Below are 20,917 nucleotides of genomic sequence, written 5' to 3'. Positions count from 1 at the left end.
CAAACATGTAAATGTATTTAAATACACATAAAATATCATTGACCTGTAGTGAACAGATAAATATTAGCTCCAGAACTAGTTGCAGCGCAAGCTGTGGAAGGGCACAGCCTGTGTGTGAGTCAGCTTGCTCATTGGTTTGAGTCAGATAGCTCACACATTTTTACACTGAGGAAGAGTACAGTAATGCCTTTTTTCAGTTAACATTACATACTTCATTAGGTCTCCCATGCAGCAGTGTGGCATGGAAATGAAAATAAACATCAGAAAAAGCTCAGAGAGGATTAGAAGCAATATATTAATTTGTTACATACTTCTTGATTAGGGCTGCTGCTATCGAATATTTTAGTAATGGAGTAATCATTATTTTGTGCGATTATTCGAGTAATCGGATAAAACACACTTCAAAACCTTAATGCACATTTTAGGGAAATGTGCATTTTTGTTCTTGATATTACCTTCATTATTTCTAATAGATGCATATCATCAACATTGAAATTACACTTTTAACACAAGTGCATCATGAAGATATAGATTTTTTTTTAAACTCTCCGTTGTTCGCCGTCACACAGATCACAGCACCTACACACCACTGCTCTCATGTGCATTCTATGGCAGAGACTGTGCGGAATCTACTGAATGTCTGCGAAATTAAAGTTCCGTGCACTTCATGCGGTCCGGATTTGATCAATTTGTATTAGTTAAATCATCCATCCATCCATCCATCCATCCATTTTGTACCGCTTGTCCCTTTCGGGGTCGCGGGGGGTGCTGCAGCCTATCTCAGCTGCATTTGGGCGGAAGGCGGAGAACACCCTGGGTAAAAAAAATAACAAAAAACCCCCAAAACAAAAAAAAACAAAAAAAAGCTCATTAAATCAATTGAAGCTTTTTCTAATTTGATTAATCAATTAATCGTTGCAGCCCTATTCTGGACAATCGCAATCGACCCACATTAAAACTAAAGATAATTAATGTTCATGACATTGAAATCACACTGATATTGAGTGAGGAAGTATAAATATATTAATAAGTGTTATCCTAAATATGCAACGTGTGAAATGTTTTCTTAAAGGGAAACTGCAGTTTTTTGGGAGTGTAGCCTGTAATTCACAATCCTTATGAAAGACAAACACACATTTGTTTTTAATGCATGTAATGCATCATCTTACAATATAGTCAATGGGAGCCATGATGTCATGACATCTATCCATCCATCCAATAGCTTTTCACTTTCGGGGTCACAGGGTGCTGGATCCTATCCCAGCTGCACTCGGGCGAAAGGCGGGGTACACCATGTACAAGTCTCCGCCTCATCGCAGGGCCAACACAGATAGACAGACAACATTCACACTCACATTCACACACTAGGGCCAATTTAGTGTTATAAATAAATGATAAATGGGTTATACTTGTATAGCGCTTTTCTACCTTCAAGGTACTCAAAGCGCTTTGACAGTATTTCCACATTCATCCATTCACACACACATTCACACACTGATGGCGGGAGCTGCCATGCAAGGCGCTAACCAGCAGCCATCAGGAGCAAGGGTGAAGTGTCTTGCCCAAGGACACAACGGACGTGACTAGGAAGGTAGAAGGTGGGGATTGAACCCCAGTAACCAGCAACACTCCGATTGCTGGCACAGCCACTCTACCAACTTCGCCATGTTGCCAATCAACCTATCCCCAGGTGCATGTCTTTGGAGGTGGGAGGAAGCCGGAGTACCCGGAGAGAACCCACGCAGTCACGGGGAGAACATGCAAACTCCACACAGAAAGATCCCAAGGGAAACAAACCCAGAACCTTCTCGCTGTGAGGCACGAGGGCTAAACACTAACCCACCATGCTGTGTCCTCGCGTCTATTCAGACTATAAAACCCACAAAAAAAACATCCATAAAGCGCCAACAATACTCCATTTACATTTCGTGACCTGAATATTAACCTAATATTACAGATATTGTTATTATAAGCGCTAATGCAGACAAACTTTTTAGTGGCGCATTATTCACAGCTTGTTGCTGCTGTATTGACATCATGAGACGCTGCTAACCTGCTTCACCTCTGATCTGGTGAAAGTTAATTACAGATTATAAATTATGTCTCTGATACGGCTGCAGAAAAATATTTAAGGGGTGGCATCACATTTTTTCCAAAAATGGATTCCTGCCACGGTAGCGCGCACACTTGTTAAAGCTTTAAAACTGGCCTTTGTCCATCCACAAATGATTACTACATGTAAGACAAACACTTTATATTTGTGGTAATCATAAGGATATGTGTATATAAAATTATTTAGGCCTTTATCGTGTCCGAAAAATGAAAAAGTTGGCCATTTCTATGGTATAAATTGTAAAGGACTGTTGTAGATCCAATGTTGATGTGCTAAAATCTCTTTCTGCTTGAGAAGCTACATACAATATTAAGTGTTATTTTGTTTAAGCACATAATACATATTAATAAAGTGTTTGGATGTATTCATTAAATCAATGTATTCTTGGTTGCCAAAAAGTGATGCAAAGTAATATTTTGATATTGATACATCTCATCTGTGCATACATTACAGGAATACCATTAGCAGATGTACAGATGATATGTGTCCAATATAAAAATATTATTTTGAATCACTAAGATGCCATTTGGGGTTGATTTGAGCTTTTTAAAGGGAACTTTAACCCGTAAACAATACAGTACTGTAGGTACTTTATTATCATATAAGTAACTCTTTTATGGGTATAAAACACGTAAACAGACAGTAAGTACTTTATTATCAAATATGTACTTCATATGCACTTCATTATCATATATGTAACTCTCTTGAGTAAATACATCGAAACACTTGATTAATATTTATTATGTGCATGAACATAGATCAGTATTATTGTAAGTAGCTTTTAAACAAGAAAGAGATTTTAGCACATTAACATCGGATCAATAGCAGTCCTTTACAATCTCATTATTACCATAGAAATGTAATTTTTCGGACATTATAAAGGCTTAAATAATTTTGACACATATGTGTTTGAAATTATGTAAGCCCGTGTTTAATTAAGCCTGTATTTAAGTAATCAGTTGTGGACAGAAGAAGCCCGAAAGCAGTATGCGCCTTCGCAGCGTGGCGGAGGGAATACATTTTTGACACGGAATCAGTTTTTGGCGCAACACTGATAGCAGCAAATAATAGATTTGACTTACAGTTGTGTTGATGTTGCCTACTGATAGCATCATGGCAATAAAAATGAAATGTGTCTTGTTCACTATCTCCCTGGTGTACAAATGTTACATGTTAAAGCCACACATTTTGGTTTTGGCTTCCTTATCACGCTAGGAAACGCATCTGATTGGCTCTTGTTCATACATAACCTATTTAGGAGCTGTGATTGCATATATTCCGAATTTGTCCCACCCATTGACAAGACAAAATTAAATATGATTGGATTTTGTTTCTGTCAGCTTCTTTGTCTTGTATTTATACTTTTACTAACATGTCAGTTACTTGTTTTATTGTCAACGTGCCTTTGTTTTGATTACTGATCATCTTATTATTACCTGCTGCAAAGTAAAAATTAAATAAATAATTGTAGTCAGTGTTATTGTTGATGGAAAAAGTGAACATTATGCGGTGTGTTATGCTTAAAATGAGCAAAATATGTAAATATTACATGTTTTTATGAATGTGCCTGTTACTACATTACATATATACTTACATCATGTATATAAAACATTGATGGGAGTGTTTGGATGTTCTTTTAAGCGCTCTATAGGCAGAATAGAGCGACTACCATTGACGCCATTGTCAGCTGACTTTTTTAAACATTTGTTTACTAGTTAGAATGTATAGAAGAAAAAACATGTGTTCTTGTCTTACATAAATATAATGAATAATACGCAAAATTCCCCCAAAAGGGGAACTGCACTTTTTTTTTTTTAAATGTTGCCTATTCTTCACAATCATTATGAAAGACAAGATGACGGATGGATTTAAAAAAAATGCATTGTAAATATTAAATAAATGCGATAAAAATGTCCGCTTTCAATGCAGCCTATGGCAGCCACTCTATTCTGCCTATGAAGCCCTTAAAGGCCTACTGAAATGAATTTTTTTTATTTAAACGGGGATAGCAGATCTATTCTATGTGTCATACTTGATCATTTCGCGATATTGCCATATTTTTGCTGAAAGGATTTAGTATAGAACAACGACGATAAAGATTGCAACTTTTGGTATCTGATAAAAAAAAGGCTTGCCCCTACCGGAAGTAGCGTGACGTAGTCAGTTGAACATATACGCAAAGTTCCCTATTGTTTACAATGATGGCCGCATGAAGTGAGAGAGATTCGGACCGAGAAAGCGACAATTTCCCCATTAATTTGAGCGAGGATGAAAGATTTGTGGATGAGTAAAGTGCAAGTGAAGGACTAGTGGGGAGTTGAAGCTATTCAGATAGGGAAGATGCTGTGAGAGCCGGGGGTGACCTGATATTCAGCTGGGAATGACTACAACAGTAAATAAACACAAGACATATATATACTCTATTAGCCACAACACAACCAGGCTTATATTTAATATGCCACAAATTAATCCTGCATAAAAACACCTGCGTGTTTGTTACGCTAGCTCCTAGCTCCTCTGCTAGCTCCTAGCTCCATAGAACACGCCAATACAATTCAAACACCTGATCAACACACACAATCACTCAGCCCAAAAGACCGTTCACCTAACCCAAGGTTCATAAAGCTTATATATTTTTAAAAAGTTACGTACGTGACGCGCACATACGGTCAAGCTATCAAATGTTTAGCAGCCAAGGCTGCATACTCACGGTACCTGATATTCATCTGGGAATGACTACAACAGTAAATAAACACAAGACATATATATACTCTATTAGCCACAACACAACCAGGCTTATATTTAATATGCCACAAATTAATCCTGCATAAAAACACCTGCGTGTTTGTTATGCTAGCTCCTAGCTCCTATGCTAGCTCCTAGCTCCATAGAACACGCCAATACAATTCAAACACCTGATCAACACACACAATCACTCAGCCCAAAAGACCGTTCACCTAACCCAAGGTTCATAAAGCTTATATATTTAAAAAAAGTTACGTACATACGCAAAAAAAAGTTGCGCACATACGGTCAAGCGATCAAATGTTTAGAAGCCAAAGCTGCATACTCACAGTAGCACGTCTGCGTCTTTGTCATCCAAATCAAAGTAATCCTGGTAAGAGTCTGTGTTGTCCCAGTTCTCTACAGGCGTCTGTGTATCGAAGTCAAAAGTCCTCCTGGTTAGAGTCTCTGTTATCCGAGTTCTTCCATCTTGACTGCATCTTTCGGGAATGTAAACAAAGAAGCGCCGGCTGTGTACTGTTGTTGCTGACTACGTTCGAAAAATACGTCCATTTCGCACCGACAACTTTCTTCTTTGCTTGCTCAGCTTCCTTCTCCATAATGCAATGAACATGATTGCAACAGATTCACGAACACAGATGTCCAGAATACTGTGGAATTATGAAATGAAAACAGAGCTTTTTCGTATTGGCTTCAATGTGGAAGGCATACCCGTGTTCGCCGGGCTACGTCACGCGCATACGTCATCCTCAGAGGCGTTTCGAACCGGAAGTTTAGCGGCAAATTTAAAATGTCACTTTATAAGTTAACCCGGCCGTATTGGCATGTGTTATAATGTTAAGATTTCATCATTGATATATAAACTATCAGACTGCGTGGTCGGTAGTAGTGGGTTTCAGTAGGCCTTTAAAACACATCCAAACAACTCCATTATGGTTTTATATGCTTGATGTAGTAACGGCCACATTCATAAAAACATGTAATATTTATGTATTTTGCTAATTTTAAGCATACGCGGCACATTCATTTAAATAATCACTGATTATTACTCACTGCAGACTTTGAGAGCCAACAAACATAATAAAACATCACTTACTGTACAATGTTTTCTGTCATTAGGATGCCGACTGCTAGGATGTTCATACATTCCCGTTTAGATGAAGAATGACTCATAATGGGGATCTTAGCCGAGGATGTCGTTGTGGCTTGTGCAGCCCTGGCTATGTAAGTAAACATTGATTGATTGATAATCCTTGTGAAGAAAAACGAGGTGGATACGAGCGTCTTTTTGTGTCATTCTCGCCATATCTGGGTCTAATTTGGCTGTCACAGTGTACCAACTTGTTGGAATATGTACTTGTTCTACTATCCTGGTGAGAGGCAAGATTTGTGTTCTAGAATAAAGTTTGACGAGCAAGGAAACGAGGAAGCAGCTCATCAGTTGATCATGTAAAAATTGGCACACAAGCTCGTAATCATGGCGTCGCCATAAATAGTTTGTCTGTGTTAGCACTTACAATAACAATATCACTAATACTTGATTAATATTCAAGTCACGAAATGTAAATGGAGTATTGTTCGCGCTTTTTGGATGTTTTTTATGTGGTTTTACGGACGGAATAGCGGACCTCCCATTAGCTCCACTGTAGGCAGGCTTTTATTTATGTTTATTTCGACTTAGAATGCATTAAAAAAAAATCTATCTATCATCATGTCTTTCATAATGATTGTGAACGATAGGCAAAATTCCCCAAAAAAAGTACAGTTCCCCTTTAAGTGGGGTACACACATAAGAACAATTGACGATCAATATGACCAATGATGGTAAATGCCAGATTATTAGATTTATAAGGTTGTCTTGTGGTCTGAGGTGTGGAAAGAGTTGTTCTGTCTTAATAATTGGCACCAAAACAGGTCAGGGCCAACTATCGCAAATACTGAATGACCAACATTTTTTATGTCAGTGGGGAAAGCCGATGCCACCAGTCAAGGCTCTGTGAATTGCAACGTGGCACAGAAAGTAGCCACTCAAGAAGCTTTTTTTGTGTGGTTTGATGTGGGAATATTATCAATGCCTTGTTTTTTCAGCTTTATGTTTGGGGTCTGTCACAGATAAAACGTTTCTTCATATTTTGAAAATCTTTATATGTGTTCCCCACATTGTCACCATTTCAAAAACAAATACATTTAATGAATTGAACATAGATGTGTTTATATTAGGGCTGTCAAAATTAAAGAGTAACTAATATGATGAATCACCAAAAATATTGCATTAATTATGAACACACTCGCTTTTAGACCGCTATACGATCAGTAATCAGATCAAAGCATACGTCAGTACAAAAATGATTGAGGAGACTTCAACTGATGTGCTCGCAAATTTCACTCCAAAGCCCGAAAGAACTTTAGATAAAACTGTTCCCAAGTTTTGTGCAAATAAATGACATACATTCAAGTAAAATATTTAAAAACGTTCCTGGATTACCTTCTGACAAAATAAAAATAAAATAAAAAATTGCATTTGAGCACACATATAAAAATTGTTTTTCTTAAGTTAATTTCATTTATGCAAGCGAGTAATTACCTGTGATTAATCATGATTAGGGGTGTAACGATTGATTGATAGATACATTTATAATCCTACAATTTAAGTACATCGAGCTGTGCCCTGCTAGTTGGCCTTCCAGAAGCTATATATCACTGTAACATTGTTTTAAGAAGTAATTAATCAATATTATCAATACTGGAAAAGTAAACATTTGATTTATATAAAGTTGTTTTTGGCATTTTTAAATAAATAAAGATGTTAGTGTTACGCGAGTCTGTTGCCCATCTGTGATGTCATTGCCACGTGCCATCAGTCAATAAAACAAGTATGGTGGATACCGGAAGAGAAGCAGACTGACGGGAAATTAACAAGCCACCATCCAGTGTGTGAAAACACTTAGGCTTTTGCAAAGACAGAGATGTTCTAAAAAGGTCGCTCACTGCAGGATAAGTAAAATACAATGGCCACCACAAATCTCTCCAACCACCTACTATGGCGCCATGGGACTTCACACACGCCAACCAGGCAAAGCACCGTTAATGGAGAAGCAACACAAAGTTAGTAGTTGGTTACACTTGCTCTTTTGTTCAATTTTACTGCACTGCTGTTTAACAGTTTGAATATTTGTTGACTAGTCATGTCCCAGAGTGTTGGCGCAAGGATGACGTCTTAGGATGTCGAATGTGATGTGAGTATAATAAATGGAGTCAGTGCGCTGGCTTCAAAAGACTACAAGTTCCTAAATTGTTGTCTTTCAAAAGAATGCTTTAAACGCCCTACACCTCGGACATTGCAGTAGTAGCAGGTCAAACCACTGCTCATTTATCCTGAAATGATTTGGGTGGACATAATGTATTACATTAATGTTTTATTTGTAACATTTTTATGTTGAAAAACAACAGCAAAAGTAGTAAATCACTCTACTGCTAATTCAACCTAAAGAGATGTTTGTTGCATTTTCGGTATTGATATTGTATTATTACTATGTTGAAAAACAAAAGCAGAAGTAGCAGGTAAAAACTGTTAAAATGTTGGTTAAAGTACTTTTATTGAAAATGTCTTGAATGTTGAAAATGAGAGAGGAAAAGGTTTACTCTTGTTAATTCAACCTAAACTGTTGGTTGTACTTTATTCAAATAAGATGTGAATGCATTGGCCTTTAATTGTTGTTTACTTGCTTGTTTGTATCCATAATTCATTTACATCTGTATCTAATTCCCTTACAAGAAATAAAAGGAACATAGGAAAGTATCCAATATTTATTTCAGGGTCACATTGGTTGAATTGTTGGCTAAAAAGTGACTGGTTAGATTTCACCTCACTGAATCGTTTTGGATCGTATTGTTCTACATAAACTAATCGTATTGGCAACCACAAATTCTGAATCGAATCGAATCGTTGTTGAAACTAATTGTTACACCCCTAATCATGATTAATCCAAATTCCAAAATGTGATTACACTGATTAAAAAAAAAATCATTTGACAGCTGTTTACTGATAAAATAATGACAACATACCTGAATTAGAGGAGTTAAAGCTGGAAAGAGAGGGGCTTCCAACCCCTGGCAAGAGGACAGGTGGAATGCCTTGCAGATTAGAATAGGCTGACTGGAGATTCAATGCCTGCATTGCTGGGTTATCAAACATCCCCTGTTGCTGCATGGCCTGCTGCTGTGCCAACCCTAAAACTTCATTGGCCTTCTTAATGCGGTCCATCTCTTGCTGAGCCATAAGTTGACGGACAGTAGCTGGGTCAAAGTATTCTTTTTCCTTATCGATCTGGCTGCCAATTGTATCCTTCACCTTGGAGATGTGCTGCTGGGAGAATATGTGATCGCGGACAGAGAGGCGGGCACTGTACTTTACACCGCACAGAGTGCATTCAGTCTTCGGCCCCTCGTAGGATGTCTGATTGATTCCAAAGTGCTTGGCCATGTTTAGTTTTGCCTTTTTCTCCTTGGCACGGGCATTTTGAAACCACACCTGAACCACTCTCTTTGGAAGTCCAATATCATTGCCAAGTACCTCACATTCAAGCATAGTGGGAGTTCTGTAGTCATTAAAACAGGACTTCAATAATTTAAGTTGGAGGTTGGTCATCTGGGTTCGGAAGCGCTTTTGACCAGGGCGATCTCCACTGTCAATGCTCCTGGTACCTGAAGCTCCAGGACTTGGCGAGCATGGATCAGCCATGCTGGATGTTTCGCTGTGGTCAATTATATGTTCATTTTCATAGTCCTTGGCATAATAGCTTGTTGCAGGGCTTACCAGCCCTGAGGACATCTGGTCATCATTTTCAAGGATGGGGGCAGTCCCCCCAGGTTTAGACAGGTAGTCACTACTACTTTGGCTGTGTTTTGCATCAGCACTGTCATTATCAGCATTAGCTTCATCACCTGTCGTTGTATCTGTGATGGCTGTATTGACAGACGAACAGTCGTCATTATCCAACTTGTTTGGATCAAAGCTGAGGTTCACAGAAGACATGCCTGTGTTCTCAAAATCTTCCATACCCTCAACTTTAATAGATGAAGGACTTAGTAGAGCTCTGGGAGACAAATCCATTCCTCTATTCACAGGAGACATCGAAGAGCTTTGTCCATCCATATTTGATGACACCATTTGGGAATAACTTGCTGCCTCCAAGGCATCCAACTTTATTTGCATGCCCTCCTGATCAGGTAGCATACTAGTCAGGGCCAAATTATAGCCAGCACGTTTGGCCTCGTGCCAATGGCGAGAGCGAATGTGTGCCTCAAGAGCAGTTTTTGCTTTAAAAAGAGCTCGGCAAAAAGGGCATCTTCGATGAGCTTGAGCCGGCCCCACTGCCCTAAACTGTCCTTTTCTCTCTCTTGCTCTGGTATTTTGAAACCAGACTTGCACGACTCTTTTCTTCAACCCCACCTCATGAGCAATGTGGTCAAGCATCTTGCGTGTAGGGTTAGAATCTAATAGATACTTCTGATAGAGAATCTCCAGTTGCTCAGGTGTGATGGTGGTTCTAAGCCGCTTATCTCTCTGTGGCTCTTCACTATTTGTGCTGTCATTCTCTCCCGGGCTAGTGCCAGCTTTCTCCTCTAGCTTCCGTTTTAGGGAGTTCATGGTGGAGGTGGGTGTGGATGGAGAGGTGGCGGAGCTGGTGGGAATCTGGGGCATTGCCCCAGAGAGTAACTGACTTGCTAGGAGAGGATTGCTTGGATCAAATAGCATGAAAGGCATGTCCATTGGGCGGTCAAGAAATTGTGGGTGGATGAACTGATTTTGCACAGAGAGGAAGTGTAGTTGCTGGTGCTCCTGCCAGTGCTCAAAAGAGGGAAAGCCAATCTTGCACTGATCACACTGATATTGGATCATCTGCTGAGCCATTTGTTGTGTAGCAGAGCTCAGGTGTGGATTATGGCTCATGTGGGAGCTTTGAGACGGGGCCTGGCTTGTCTGAGAAACTGATGGACCACTCTGTTGTTGTTGATTGAAGGAAGAAGAGGAATGTTTGTTGGGCTTGGTAAGACACTGCATCTTCTCTTCTCGCTGATGTCTAAGCTGCTGTGACTCGGACTGGGTTTGCGGAACATTTTCCTGCTTGATAGCTGTTTTATTTTCTTGGGGATCAGCAGAGACGCCTGATAGCTCTTTTGACTTTTCTTCATTGAGGTTTGAGGTGGTTGCTGGTGACGCCTCATCCTTATCAGCTGAAGAGAGGTGTGCGAATGCTGAAGTGGAGGGTGGCAGGGGGCACAGACTTGAGGACGACGGCATTGGAGTGTGGCAGGAAGAACCAGAGGGAGTATAACATTCATTAGAAAGATCCATAGAATCCTCATTGTGGCTTTCATATTGCCCGTCTTCATCCTCATCTTTGTAACATAGTTTCTTCTGGTGTTTTATCAGATCAAATATTCTTTGGAACACAAGGCTGCATTTTTTACACTGGTAATTTAAATTTGAGGTGCGAATATATCGGTCGTTTGAGAGTTCTCGTCTCTCGCCCTCTTTCACCCCGTCACTCTGGTTTTCATAATTTTTCCTTGCCTTCTGGCGAGCATTTTGGAACCAAACAACAATGACACGAGTAGGGAGGCCTAGAAGGTTGGAAAGCTGTTCAAACTCATCGTCTTTAGGATAGGCATTGGCATCAAAGAAATCTTGTAGGATTCTCAGCTGGTAATCAGTAAACCTAGTTCTAGAAGATCTCTTACTTCCATAAAAATCGTGCTTCTGTGGTTCAGGGGAAGGAGGTTTAGAGTCAATTTTAGTGTCTTCAAGTGTTGTGGTTGGTGGATTATTGAAGTTGTATGGTGAGTCTTTGTTGCGCTGTCTTTCTTTGAAAAGGGTGTTTCTGAACCAGTGCTTTATGACTTTTTGTTGCAATCCTGATTTATCAGCCATTTCTTTAATCTGTTCTTCATTGGGTGAATTGTTAATATCAAAGTACTGTCGCAAGACCCGAAGCTGGTCATCTGTGATACGTGTCCGTGGCCTCTTGTTCTGTTGCTGCTGGAGCATGGCTGGAGTGAGCTGTTGTTGGTACAGCTGGGCCAAGTCTGAGGCCAGGCTAGTTTCAACAGATTGTAGTTGAGGGGGCATCTGGGAGGGCAAGGACTGGAGAGACATGGGCTGCATCATTAGTGGTGAGAAGATAGGCAAATCCATTGACATGGTAATTTGAGGCATGGTAATTTGAGGCTGTGGAGTAGGTACAGTCGGAGGTGTGAGTGAGGCAGCGGAGACAGGAATATTTGGTGTGGGAGCTCTTTGGGGTGGAGGAGGTGGGGGAGGAGGTGGAGGAGCTGGAGCAGCCTCTGGTGTAGGGGGTCTCAGTGGATATAGTTTATCATAATTCTCTCTGTATTCCTTGGCGAATCTCTCAAGGGATCGGAATGGAAAGAAAGCCTGGTGGATATGCTCTTGGTGGCTCTTTAGAATCAGTACATTCGAAAACAGCTTGCCGCAGGCTTCACATTCCAATTTCTCTAATCTCTCAATGGGATCAACCACTCTTGTGATGCCACCTGGTTCACTTGATCCCGCAGGTCCAGTTCCTTTTTTCTGGGATTTTTGTTTATTTTCATTATACTGTATCACTAACTCAAACCCAAAATTTTCTAGCAGGGCTTTGGTTGCATTTCCACGGGCATCTGAAGCAATTCTTGGTGGAAGTAAGCCTGTGTCATGGCTTATACTGGCTGAAATATGTTGAAGTTCCTTCCTTTCTTTTAGTTTGTCCATTGAATCTTTGTTGGCATCATCGTTTTTTTCAGTAATGTTTTTTTCTCTTTGCAAGTCTTTTTCTTTGTCAATTTGAGAGGAAGAAGGCTTCTGTTTTTTTTCAACTTGCTGGTGGAGAGAAGCACTCTGCTGCAGCAAAGCCATCTGCCCTTGAGCCTGTGCATGAGGCTGCTGCTGCTGTTGTTGTTGCTGAAGGTGGTGGTGCATCAGTTGCTGCTGTAAGCAACTCTGCTGGGCTGAGTTTTTGAGATCTTCTAGCAGCGAGGTTGTTGATCCTGTTAGGCCAAGTGCTGAATTACTGATGTTGATCTCTGGGTTTAGCTGAAATTCTCCTCCAGGGATATAGAAAGGAAACAACAACTGCTGCTGTTGCAAGGAAATAAGTGCATCAGTTGTCATGGGGAAGTGCTGCAGAAGTGCTGGGTTAAAGAGCTGGGATTGCAGAAGAGCAGCCTGTTGCTGTAGCTCTTGCTGAAGTTGGGCTTGGGCCTGGGCTTGAGCTTGAGCTAATTGCTGTTGTTGCTGAAGCTGTTGTTGTCCTCTTACAGACAACATGTCTGTATATTTTGCCTTTTTTGCTTCATGGTTCTCTGATGGTGAGGAACGGCTGATGACTAAGCTGCTAGTATCATGGCTGTGACCCTGGGACGTGTGAGTTCCTCCAATGAGACTCTGAGCTGTTTGAGATCCAGAAGAACTGTAGTTGGTAGAGTTTGTTGAGTTGCTTGCTGGGCTGGGACTTGTTGAAGTGCTGATTATAGTACTTCCGCCACTCGTGGCAGTAATACTTGCAGAGCTTGGTATTCCCCCTGCCGCTTCAAGTTTAGCTGCCCTAGCTTTTGTTTGGTGTAAAACAGAGCGCATGTGAATTTCCAAAGTAGAACTCTGGCTGTATGCCACGTTACAGGTGCTACACTTAAATGGCTTGTTGTCAGGGCTGCTCGTAGGCTCTGGCTGACCAGTGGTAGACTCCTGAAGAGCTCGTTTCACCTTGTGCAGATGGGAGACAGAGTTGTAGTGAACAAGAAGAATGTTCTTCTGTGTGAAAGACTCTTTGCAGACTGTGCATTTGAAAGGACGAGATGGATCCAAAAACTTTTCCATTGTAAAGTTGGGGCCCTTTCTGAATGGCAAAGCACGTTTGGGTTCAGATCCAGAATCTTCCAGCAGAGAGCCAGAGTCACTGCCTGTTGGACTTTGCTTTTCTTCGGGGTCACTCTCATCTCCTTCTTTGTCATCTTCTCCCAGACCTCCATGCTCATCACCAAGGGCTACGTCACTCATGACCATAATGTCCCCATTCATCAATAAGCCGCCATACAGCTGTTGAATATCAGCTTCACTCAACTCCAGGTGGCTTGTTTCTAAATGTTTCTTTAATGCTTGTAGTGTCCTGAAACTCCGCTGGCAGAGGCAGCACATAGTGGCTGCTCTGATCACATGGTACTGGGAATGGAGCTGTAGCTTCTCCACGGTCTTAAAGGCCAAGCTGCATTGGTTACAACGGTACTTGTAGACATGGCGATCTGACACAGGCAGCTGAGGCCTTTTGTTGTGGACTTCATTGAAGTGCATCTGGAGAGAGTTGGATGACTTGAACACTTGATTACAGCCTTTCTTCCAGCACAGGAATCCTGTCGCATCATCCTTCTCTGTTTGTTGATCTTCTAGAGGGGACTTGCGAGCTTCAGCTATTTCTGTAGGCAACGAAACCCCTTTCTCAAGATCAACATCTGATGAATCTGTGAAAAAAACAGAAGATGATTAAATCTCAACCTACATGTCACAGTCTATCAGTTAAAATCAACATATTCTTGTTTCGTTACAAAATGTACAACACAGCCAAATACTAACCAGCTTGTTTCTTTGTATCTTCGGAGTTGGCAACAGCATGTGAAGGATTCTGTGTCTCTTTTAATGGACCAGGCACAGGTATGAACATGCTTGCAGGGAGAACATCAGTTGCGGTCACCTGGAACAAACAAAACACAAAGATGTGTTATATATCAATCTTGCATTCAGATTATGCAACAATAAAACCCTCCAACTTTTTTTTTTCCAGGCCATTAATGATTACTAACCATCATTAAAAATTACCATAATTGTCCACTCTTTGTTATTGTGCTTTCTCTCCTGTCTTGCGGAGTGGAGCCACAAAACAAAAACAAAGCTGAGTAATTGTAGACAACTACTTTATTAGGCTATTAGAGAAAAGAGCAAAGTATCCCAAGGTCACTTTTGAATTGGCCTGTCTAATTGGCAAACATAGTTCAAAATGGCTATCATCCAGCTAGACCCAGAATTAATGAAGCACCCTCATTTCCATTGCCGTCGTCTTACACAGAATGAAAATGAATCATGCAGCAAGAGGGGCGGCTGGAGGAGATAAAGAACTGATTGCAACTTTTGTGCCCTTCAGCAAACAAGACCAATGTTTAGTTTAATTAGAAAAATCACATTTAGGATTAAGAAAACAGCAGTGTAGTAAATAACCGGCCGTGTAATTAAACATTTACACCAATTTCATGATAATGAACTAGCATTATATATGAGGCTTTGATTACAATCCTGCACTAAAACATCGGAAATACCAATGTGGGGGAACTAAAACTGTCCTAAAAGAAAGACTAAAGACTTTGGGTTGAAACAGAAGCCGAAGTGTGGGCTACAAAGACAATAGAATGATAAAAGGATGGAAGGTAGAAGTAAGAACATGTCATTATGCATGCTTAGCAAGAAATAAAAGTCACCTATCTCAGAATTAATTATGCTCCTCTACTTAGATGAGTGAAACGGATAAAGTACTTTTCGATCAGAATTCACAAGTTATAAAAAGGTAGTGGCTTTAATGTATCTTCTGTTACTGCTCTTCTGACATGCTACTCTGTAGTGGTTCAGTATGTTACAACCCCTATAAAATAAATAAATATTGCCATCTACTATACTAATGCGCTTGGCATTTACTTTATAGATGGGGTGGGCGAAGAGGGCCAGGCGGTAGATAAAGTAATGTTTTACTGTGCGATTGTCCGGCAAGCTATTGTGATGCACAAGATAGAACAGAGCAAATATTTGCTCAGTGATTTACAAGAAAACAGGGCAAATAAAATTTAATCTCCCCTTTGATGAGCATTATTGAAGCAAGGAGACTACCCAGACTCTCAGCTGAGAACAATACACCAGTACACTGCAGGTGACATAAATCTAACTTCAGGCCTCAGTATCTGCCGCTTTTTATACGGTTCCAAGTAGTGAAGCACACCTATTAATCAATTAACCTATTCATCTATCAAATAATTAATGTACTACATTGAACATATCATATCTGACAACAAAGGGCAACAATAAACTATTTCAATAACCAACAAAACTGGAAAATGTTGAACTTTCCTGATGATGTCATAGACTTACTGTGGCAATTAGCTTATCAACACAGTCGGGCGCGACACTGTGCAGGTGCGTGAGGTGGAACTGCAGATGGACCTTGTTGTTGAGCATGTCCTGACACAGCGGGCAGCGTAACATGGGCTGGACAGAGTGCTGCGTCATCACATGCATTCTGAGACGATTCAGGTCTGTGTTGGTGAACTTGCAGTAAGGGCACTGGTACATCTGAGTGAAAGTAGATGGACAGGTGGGGAGAATATTCACAGGGTTAATTGGGTGAAATGGCTTTGTGAGAGAAAACAAGCAGTGGATGAGGAGGCTAGAAAATGTGGCCAGCCTTCCCTCAAGCAAACAGATTTCTCTGATCACAGACAAGTGTGTAATAGTGAGAAGCACTCACTCTTGGCACCCACTTCAAAGTGGTCTCATCTGTCAAATACCATATTGATTTTCCACCTTATACACAATTAGCAAAGCCACTGCAGCAGAGAGGCTAAAATAATTTTCAGGAGAACTGAAAAGAAAGTCCTGCACACTATGAAAAGGCCTGGTAAAATACTGTAAATACAACATGTACATGGTGTGAACGTTTTAAGCTGGTAATGAGGGCCTGCATATTGGAGACAAAACAAAAACTGGACTTTCATGAAGTAAACACATGGGGCCTGATTTACTAAGATCCAAATACTACATGCTAAACGGCGTGTGCACTCAAAAAATGGTGTGTACTATTAGCGGGCGTGCGCATGAACTATTAAGACTGCGTGTACAATTCAAAAGTGGTGCAGACCATCTTATTTAAATGAGGATTTTGCGTGTACTATTTGGGGCATCATCATGGAGACACTCGATCATTTACTCCCACATTCATGTTATCATGCTCCTACCTGTGGCGTTTTGCTATGTATTAAAACATGCAGGAGACATCTACCACTTTTAATGGGCATTTTAGAAGTAGTTGGACTCATGCAGTGCATCTACATTGAAACCCCCCTTTTTTTTTAAGAGCTGTGAAGGTGCGCTCATGAAAGAGAGGCTGCACTTGACAAACAAATTGCATACTTAAATTTGTTTTAAAACAAACACTATTAAAGACACTAAAGGACACCAAAATACATTAATTTAAAATGTGTTCTAATCAGTCCCTTAAAGGCCTACTGAAACCCACTACTACCGACCACGCAGTCTGATAGTTTATATATCAATGATGAAATCTTAACATTATAACACATGCCAATACGGCCGGGTTAACTTATAAAGTGACATTTTAAATTTGCCGCTAAACTTCCGGTTCGAAACGCCTCTGCGGATGACGTATGCGCGTGACGTAGCCCGGCGAACACGGGTATGCCTTCCACATTGAAGCCGATACGAAAAAGCTCTGTTTTCATTTCATAATTCCACAGTATTCTGGACATCTGTGTTCGTGAATCTGTTTCAATCATGTTCATTGCATTATGGAGAAGGAAGCCAAGCAAGCAAAGAAGAAAGTTGTCGGTGCGAAATGGACGTATTTTTCGAACGTAGTCAGCCACAACAGTACACAGCCGGCGCTTCTTTGTTTACATTCCCGAAAGATGCAGTCAAGATGGAAGAACTCGGATAACAGAGACTCTAACCAGGAGGACTTTTGATTTGGATACACAGACGCCTGTAGAGAACTGGGACAACACAGACTCTTACCAGGATTACTTTGATTTGGATGACAAAGACGCAGACGTGCTACTGTGAGTATGCAGCTTTGGCTTTTTTTTGCGTATGTACGTAACTTTTTTAAAATATATAAGCTTTATGAACCTTGGGTTAGGTGAACGGTCTTTTGGGCTGAGTGATTGTGTGTGTTGATCATGTTTGAATTGTATTGGCGTGTTCTATGGAGCTAGGAGCTAGCAGAGGAGCTAGGAGCTAGCATAACACGTACCGTACCGGACGTGCGCGTCACGTACGTAACTTTTTAAAAATATATAAGCTTTATGAACCTTGGGTTAGGTGAACGGTCTTTTGGGCTGAGTGATTGTGTGTGTTGATCAGGTGTTTGAATTGTATTGGCGTGTTCTATGGAGCTAGGAGCTAGCAGAGGAGCTAGGAGCTAGCATAACAAACACGCAGGTGTTATTATGCAGGATTAATTTGTGGCATATTAAATATAAGCCTGGTTGTGTTGTGGCTAATAGAGTATATATATGTCTTGTGTTTATTTACTGTTGTAGTCATTCCCAGCTGAATATCAGGTACCGTGAGTATGCAGCCTTGGCTGCTAAACATTCGATAACTTGACCGTATGTGCGCGTCACGTACGTAACTTTTTAAAAATATATAAGCTTTATGAACCTTGGGTTAGGTAAACTGTCTTTTGGGCTGAGTGATTGTGTGTGTTGATCAGGTGTTTGAATTGTATTGGCGTGTTCTATGGAGCTAGGAGCTAGCAGAGGAGCTAGGAGCTAGCATAACAAACACGCAGGTGTTTTTATGCAGGATTAATTTGTGGCATATTAAATATAAGCCTGGTTGTGTTGTGGCTAATAGAGTATATATATGTCTTGTGTTTATTTACTGTTGTAGTCATTCCCAGCTGAATATCAGGTCACCCTCGGCTCTCACAGCATCTTCCCTATCTGAATAGCTTCAACTCCCCACTAGTCCTTCACTTGCACTTTACTCATCCACAAATCTTTCATCCTCGCTCAAATTAATGGGGAAATTGTCGCTTTCTCGGTCCGAATCTCTCTCACTTCATGCGGCCATCATTGTAAACAATAGGGAACTTTGCGTATATGTTCAACTGACTACGTCACGCTACTTCCGGTAGGTGCAAGCCTTTTTTTTATCAGATACCAAAAGTTGCAATCTTTATCGTCGTTGTTCTATACTAAATCCTTTCAGCAAAAATATGGCAATATCGCGAAATGATCAAGTATGACACATAGAATAGATCTGCTATCCCCGTTTAAATAAAAAAAATTCATTTCAGTAGGCCTTTAAGTCACCCAGCATACAGTATAAATTATAAAAGGATGCTGCTAAATAGACAATATGTATACTATTTTTTATTAATGTCAGTCCAAATACGTTGAGACACACACGTAGGAAGGAAGATTCTCTGTCCATTGTCTTTCTTTGCAGCGGCGGAACTGTGGAACTGTCAGTTTGCACATGGTTTTCAGCTTTTCAGACATGCTAAATAAAAACACAATCACTTTCTAGTTTAGTAAATCAGGCTGTGTGTGCTAAATAATAATATTTGAATTTTTCCATCTCAGTATGGTGGGCGTTCTGTCGATCAGCATATATTTTGCATATGTGTAAACTTGATAGCACATGCAAAGCTTATCTACTAAACGCAAAGAGGATTGTGTCTGTCAAGTGAGCAGAATAAGGAGCACAATCCATTTTGCATCTGTCTTCATTAATGTTTTAGTACACGCAAACCTTTAGTTAATCAGGCTCATGGTTGTTTCTAAAGTTTATGATTATTTTTGGTGCTCACCTGCTCTGCAGCTCGCTTTTCAGCAGTCCGGGGACGCTTTGAGGAGAGCGCACTCTCAGACGTGTCCGACCGTGACGAGGGCCTTTTGCTCTGGATCGGAGAATCTGTGTGCCGCTGTTCCGAGTGGACAGACACTGCTGCATAGATACAGAGAGATGAAGAAGAGACGTGATGATGAGTTGAAGGCTTCGCATCCTGGGAACAGGTCAATCAATATAAGTGAGTGTAAAAAACGAACGGGCTGTCTAAATATGCAATAACTACAAGTATTGGGAATTGTGCAGTAGATTATACAACTCATAAGATATATCACACACATTTACTTCTACTCTCATGCGGCTTTCAATGTTGGAGTTGTACCCAACATCATATACAAATGTTAGTTTGCCACAGGGTGCAGCTTTAGGTTTCACATCATCTCATATTTTCAGTCCACATGAGTCTTCAACCTTGAGACTAAGTACACAAACATCTTGGGAAGAGGTTCACAAGAGTGTATATACATATGCTCTGTTTTGTTCTGAAATTTAAAAAAACAAAAACATATATATAGAAACTCTTAATTTAAAATAATATTTGAAAAATCCTTATATGGTACACAAGCTTATAATAAGAAAAATGTATACTCATTGTTATGGATTAACAATTATCTCCATTAAATTCAAAATAAGCGTAATATTCAAATGTTTTTAATCTATTGAATGACTTTCGTATTTAAAGCGGTACCTCAATTTAGGAGTATAAGAGCTGTCTTTTGGCTAAATGTTTTGCTTTAAGTTTCAAGCAAATATTTGAGTAACAATCAACTCCGCCGTTAGTTGGCATAGCAAATGTCACAGTGAACCTTGTAAGATCTGCCCAAAACATCTGGTCTTACCCGCTAGCATCAACTGGCAACTAAAGATCCAAATAAAACAATTTTCCAAGCGTGAAAAGGAAGAAAATCAGTGCAAAGGGCAGTACGGAAAAGAAGAAGCGTCTTATATTCATTGAATAAAAATGAAAAATCATTAAAAACATGACAGAGTGTGCCGCCAACTTGGTGAAGCAATTCGAGCGTATCACTGCTTGTCTGCGCCATACTAAAGCAGAATGAGTCTCACCCCAGCCAAGATTGTTAAAATAATATTTAAACAGCAGACATGTATCCATGAAAATATGGACTAGCTGCTGATGGTGTGTATGACGGCGAAGCAGTTGGAAGGAGATAGCGTACCTCCCCAAGGTAAATGCTGTATATTATTATTGCATCACTTTATAAAACTACTGTAGTTGTTAGTAGTACATTGTATTGTACTGTTTTTGAACAATGTGTCTTATCTAGAAGGTTGTTTTTTTTTCAAAAGGCCTGTTATGTGTTCAAATTGTGCTGTTTTGGGGGGGCAAAGCACCAGATAAATGTATTTAAAAT

At 40.2% G+C, this 20,917-nt stretch overlaps 1 protein-coding gene across 5 annotated transcripts in view; it reads right to left on the bottom strand.

The window, feature by feature from the left end:
* zfhx3b (zinc finger homeobox 3b) overlaps positions 1-20,917 on the bottom strand; it is a 450,580-nt gene that overhangs the window by 6,317 nt on the left and 423,346 nt on the right. For all 5 annotated transcript variants that reach the window (XM_062028101.1, XM_062028110.1, XM_062028091.1 and 2 more), the window contains 4 exons: positions 19,507-19,643; positions 16,044-16,244; positions 14,487-14,604; positions 8,924-14,374 (listed from right to left, as the gene is read on the bottom strand). In XM_062028101.1, coding sequence (XP_061884085.1) covers positions 8,924-14,374; positions 14,487-14,604; positions 16,044-16,244; positions 19,507-19,643 — 5,907 coding nt within the window. The remainder of the gene's footprint in view (positions 1-8,923; positions 14,375-14,486; positions 14,605-16,043; positions 16,245-19,506; positions 19,644-20,917) is intronic.

This window comes from Entelurus aequoreus, linkage group LG02, assembly GCF_033978785.1.
Source record: "Entelurus aequoreus isolate RoL-2023_Sb linkage group LG02, RoL_Eaeq_v1.1, whole genome shotgun sequence".
NCBI classification, from domain to species: Eukaryota; Metazoa; Chordata; class Actinopteri; order Syngnathiformes; family Syngnathidae; genus Entelurus; species Entelurus aequoreus.
The sequence above is the reverse complement of the archived record's forward strand: the minus strand, read 5'-3'. Positions and strand labels throughout refer to the sequence as shown.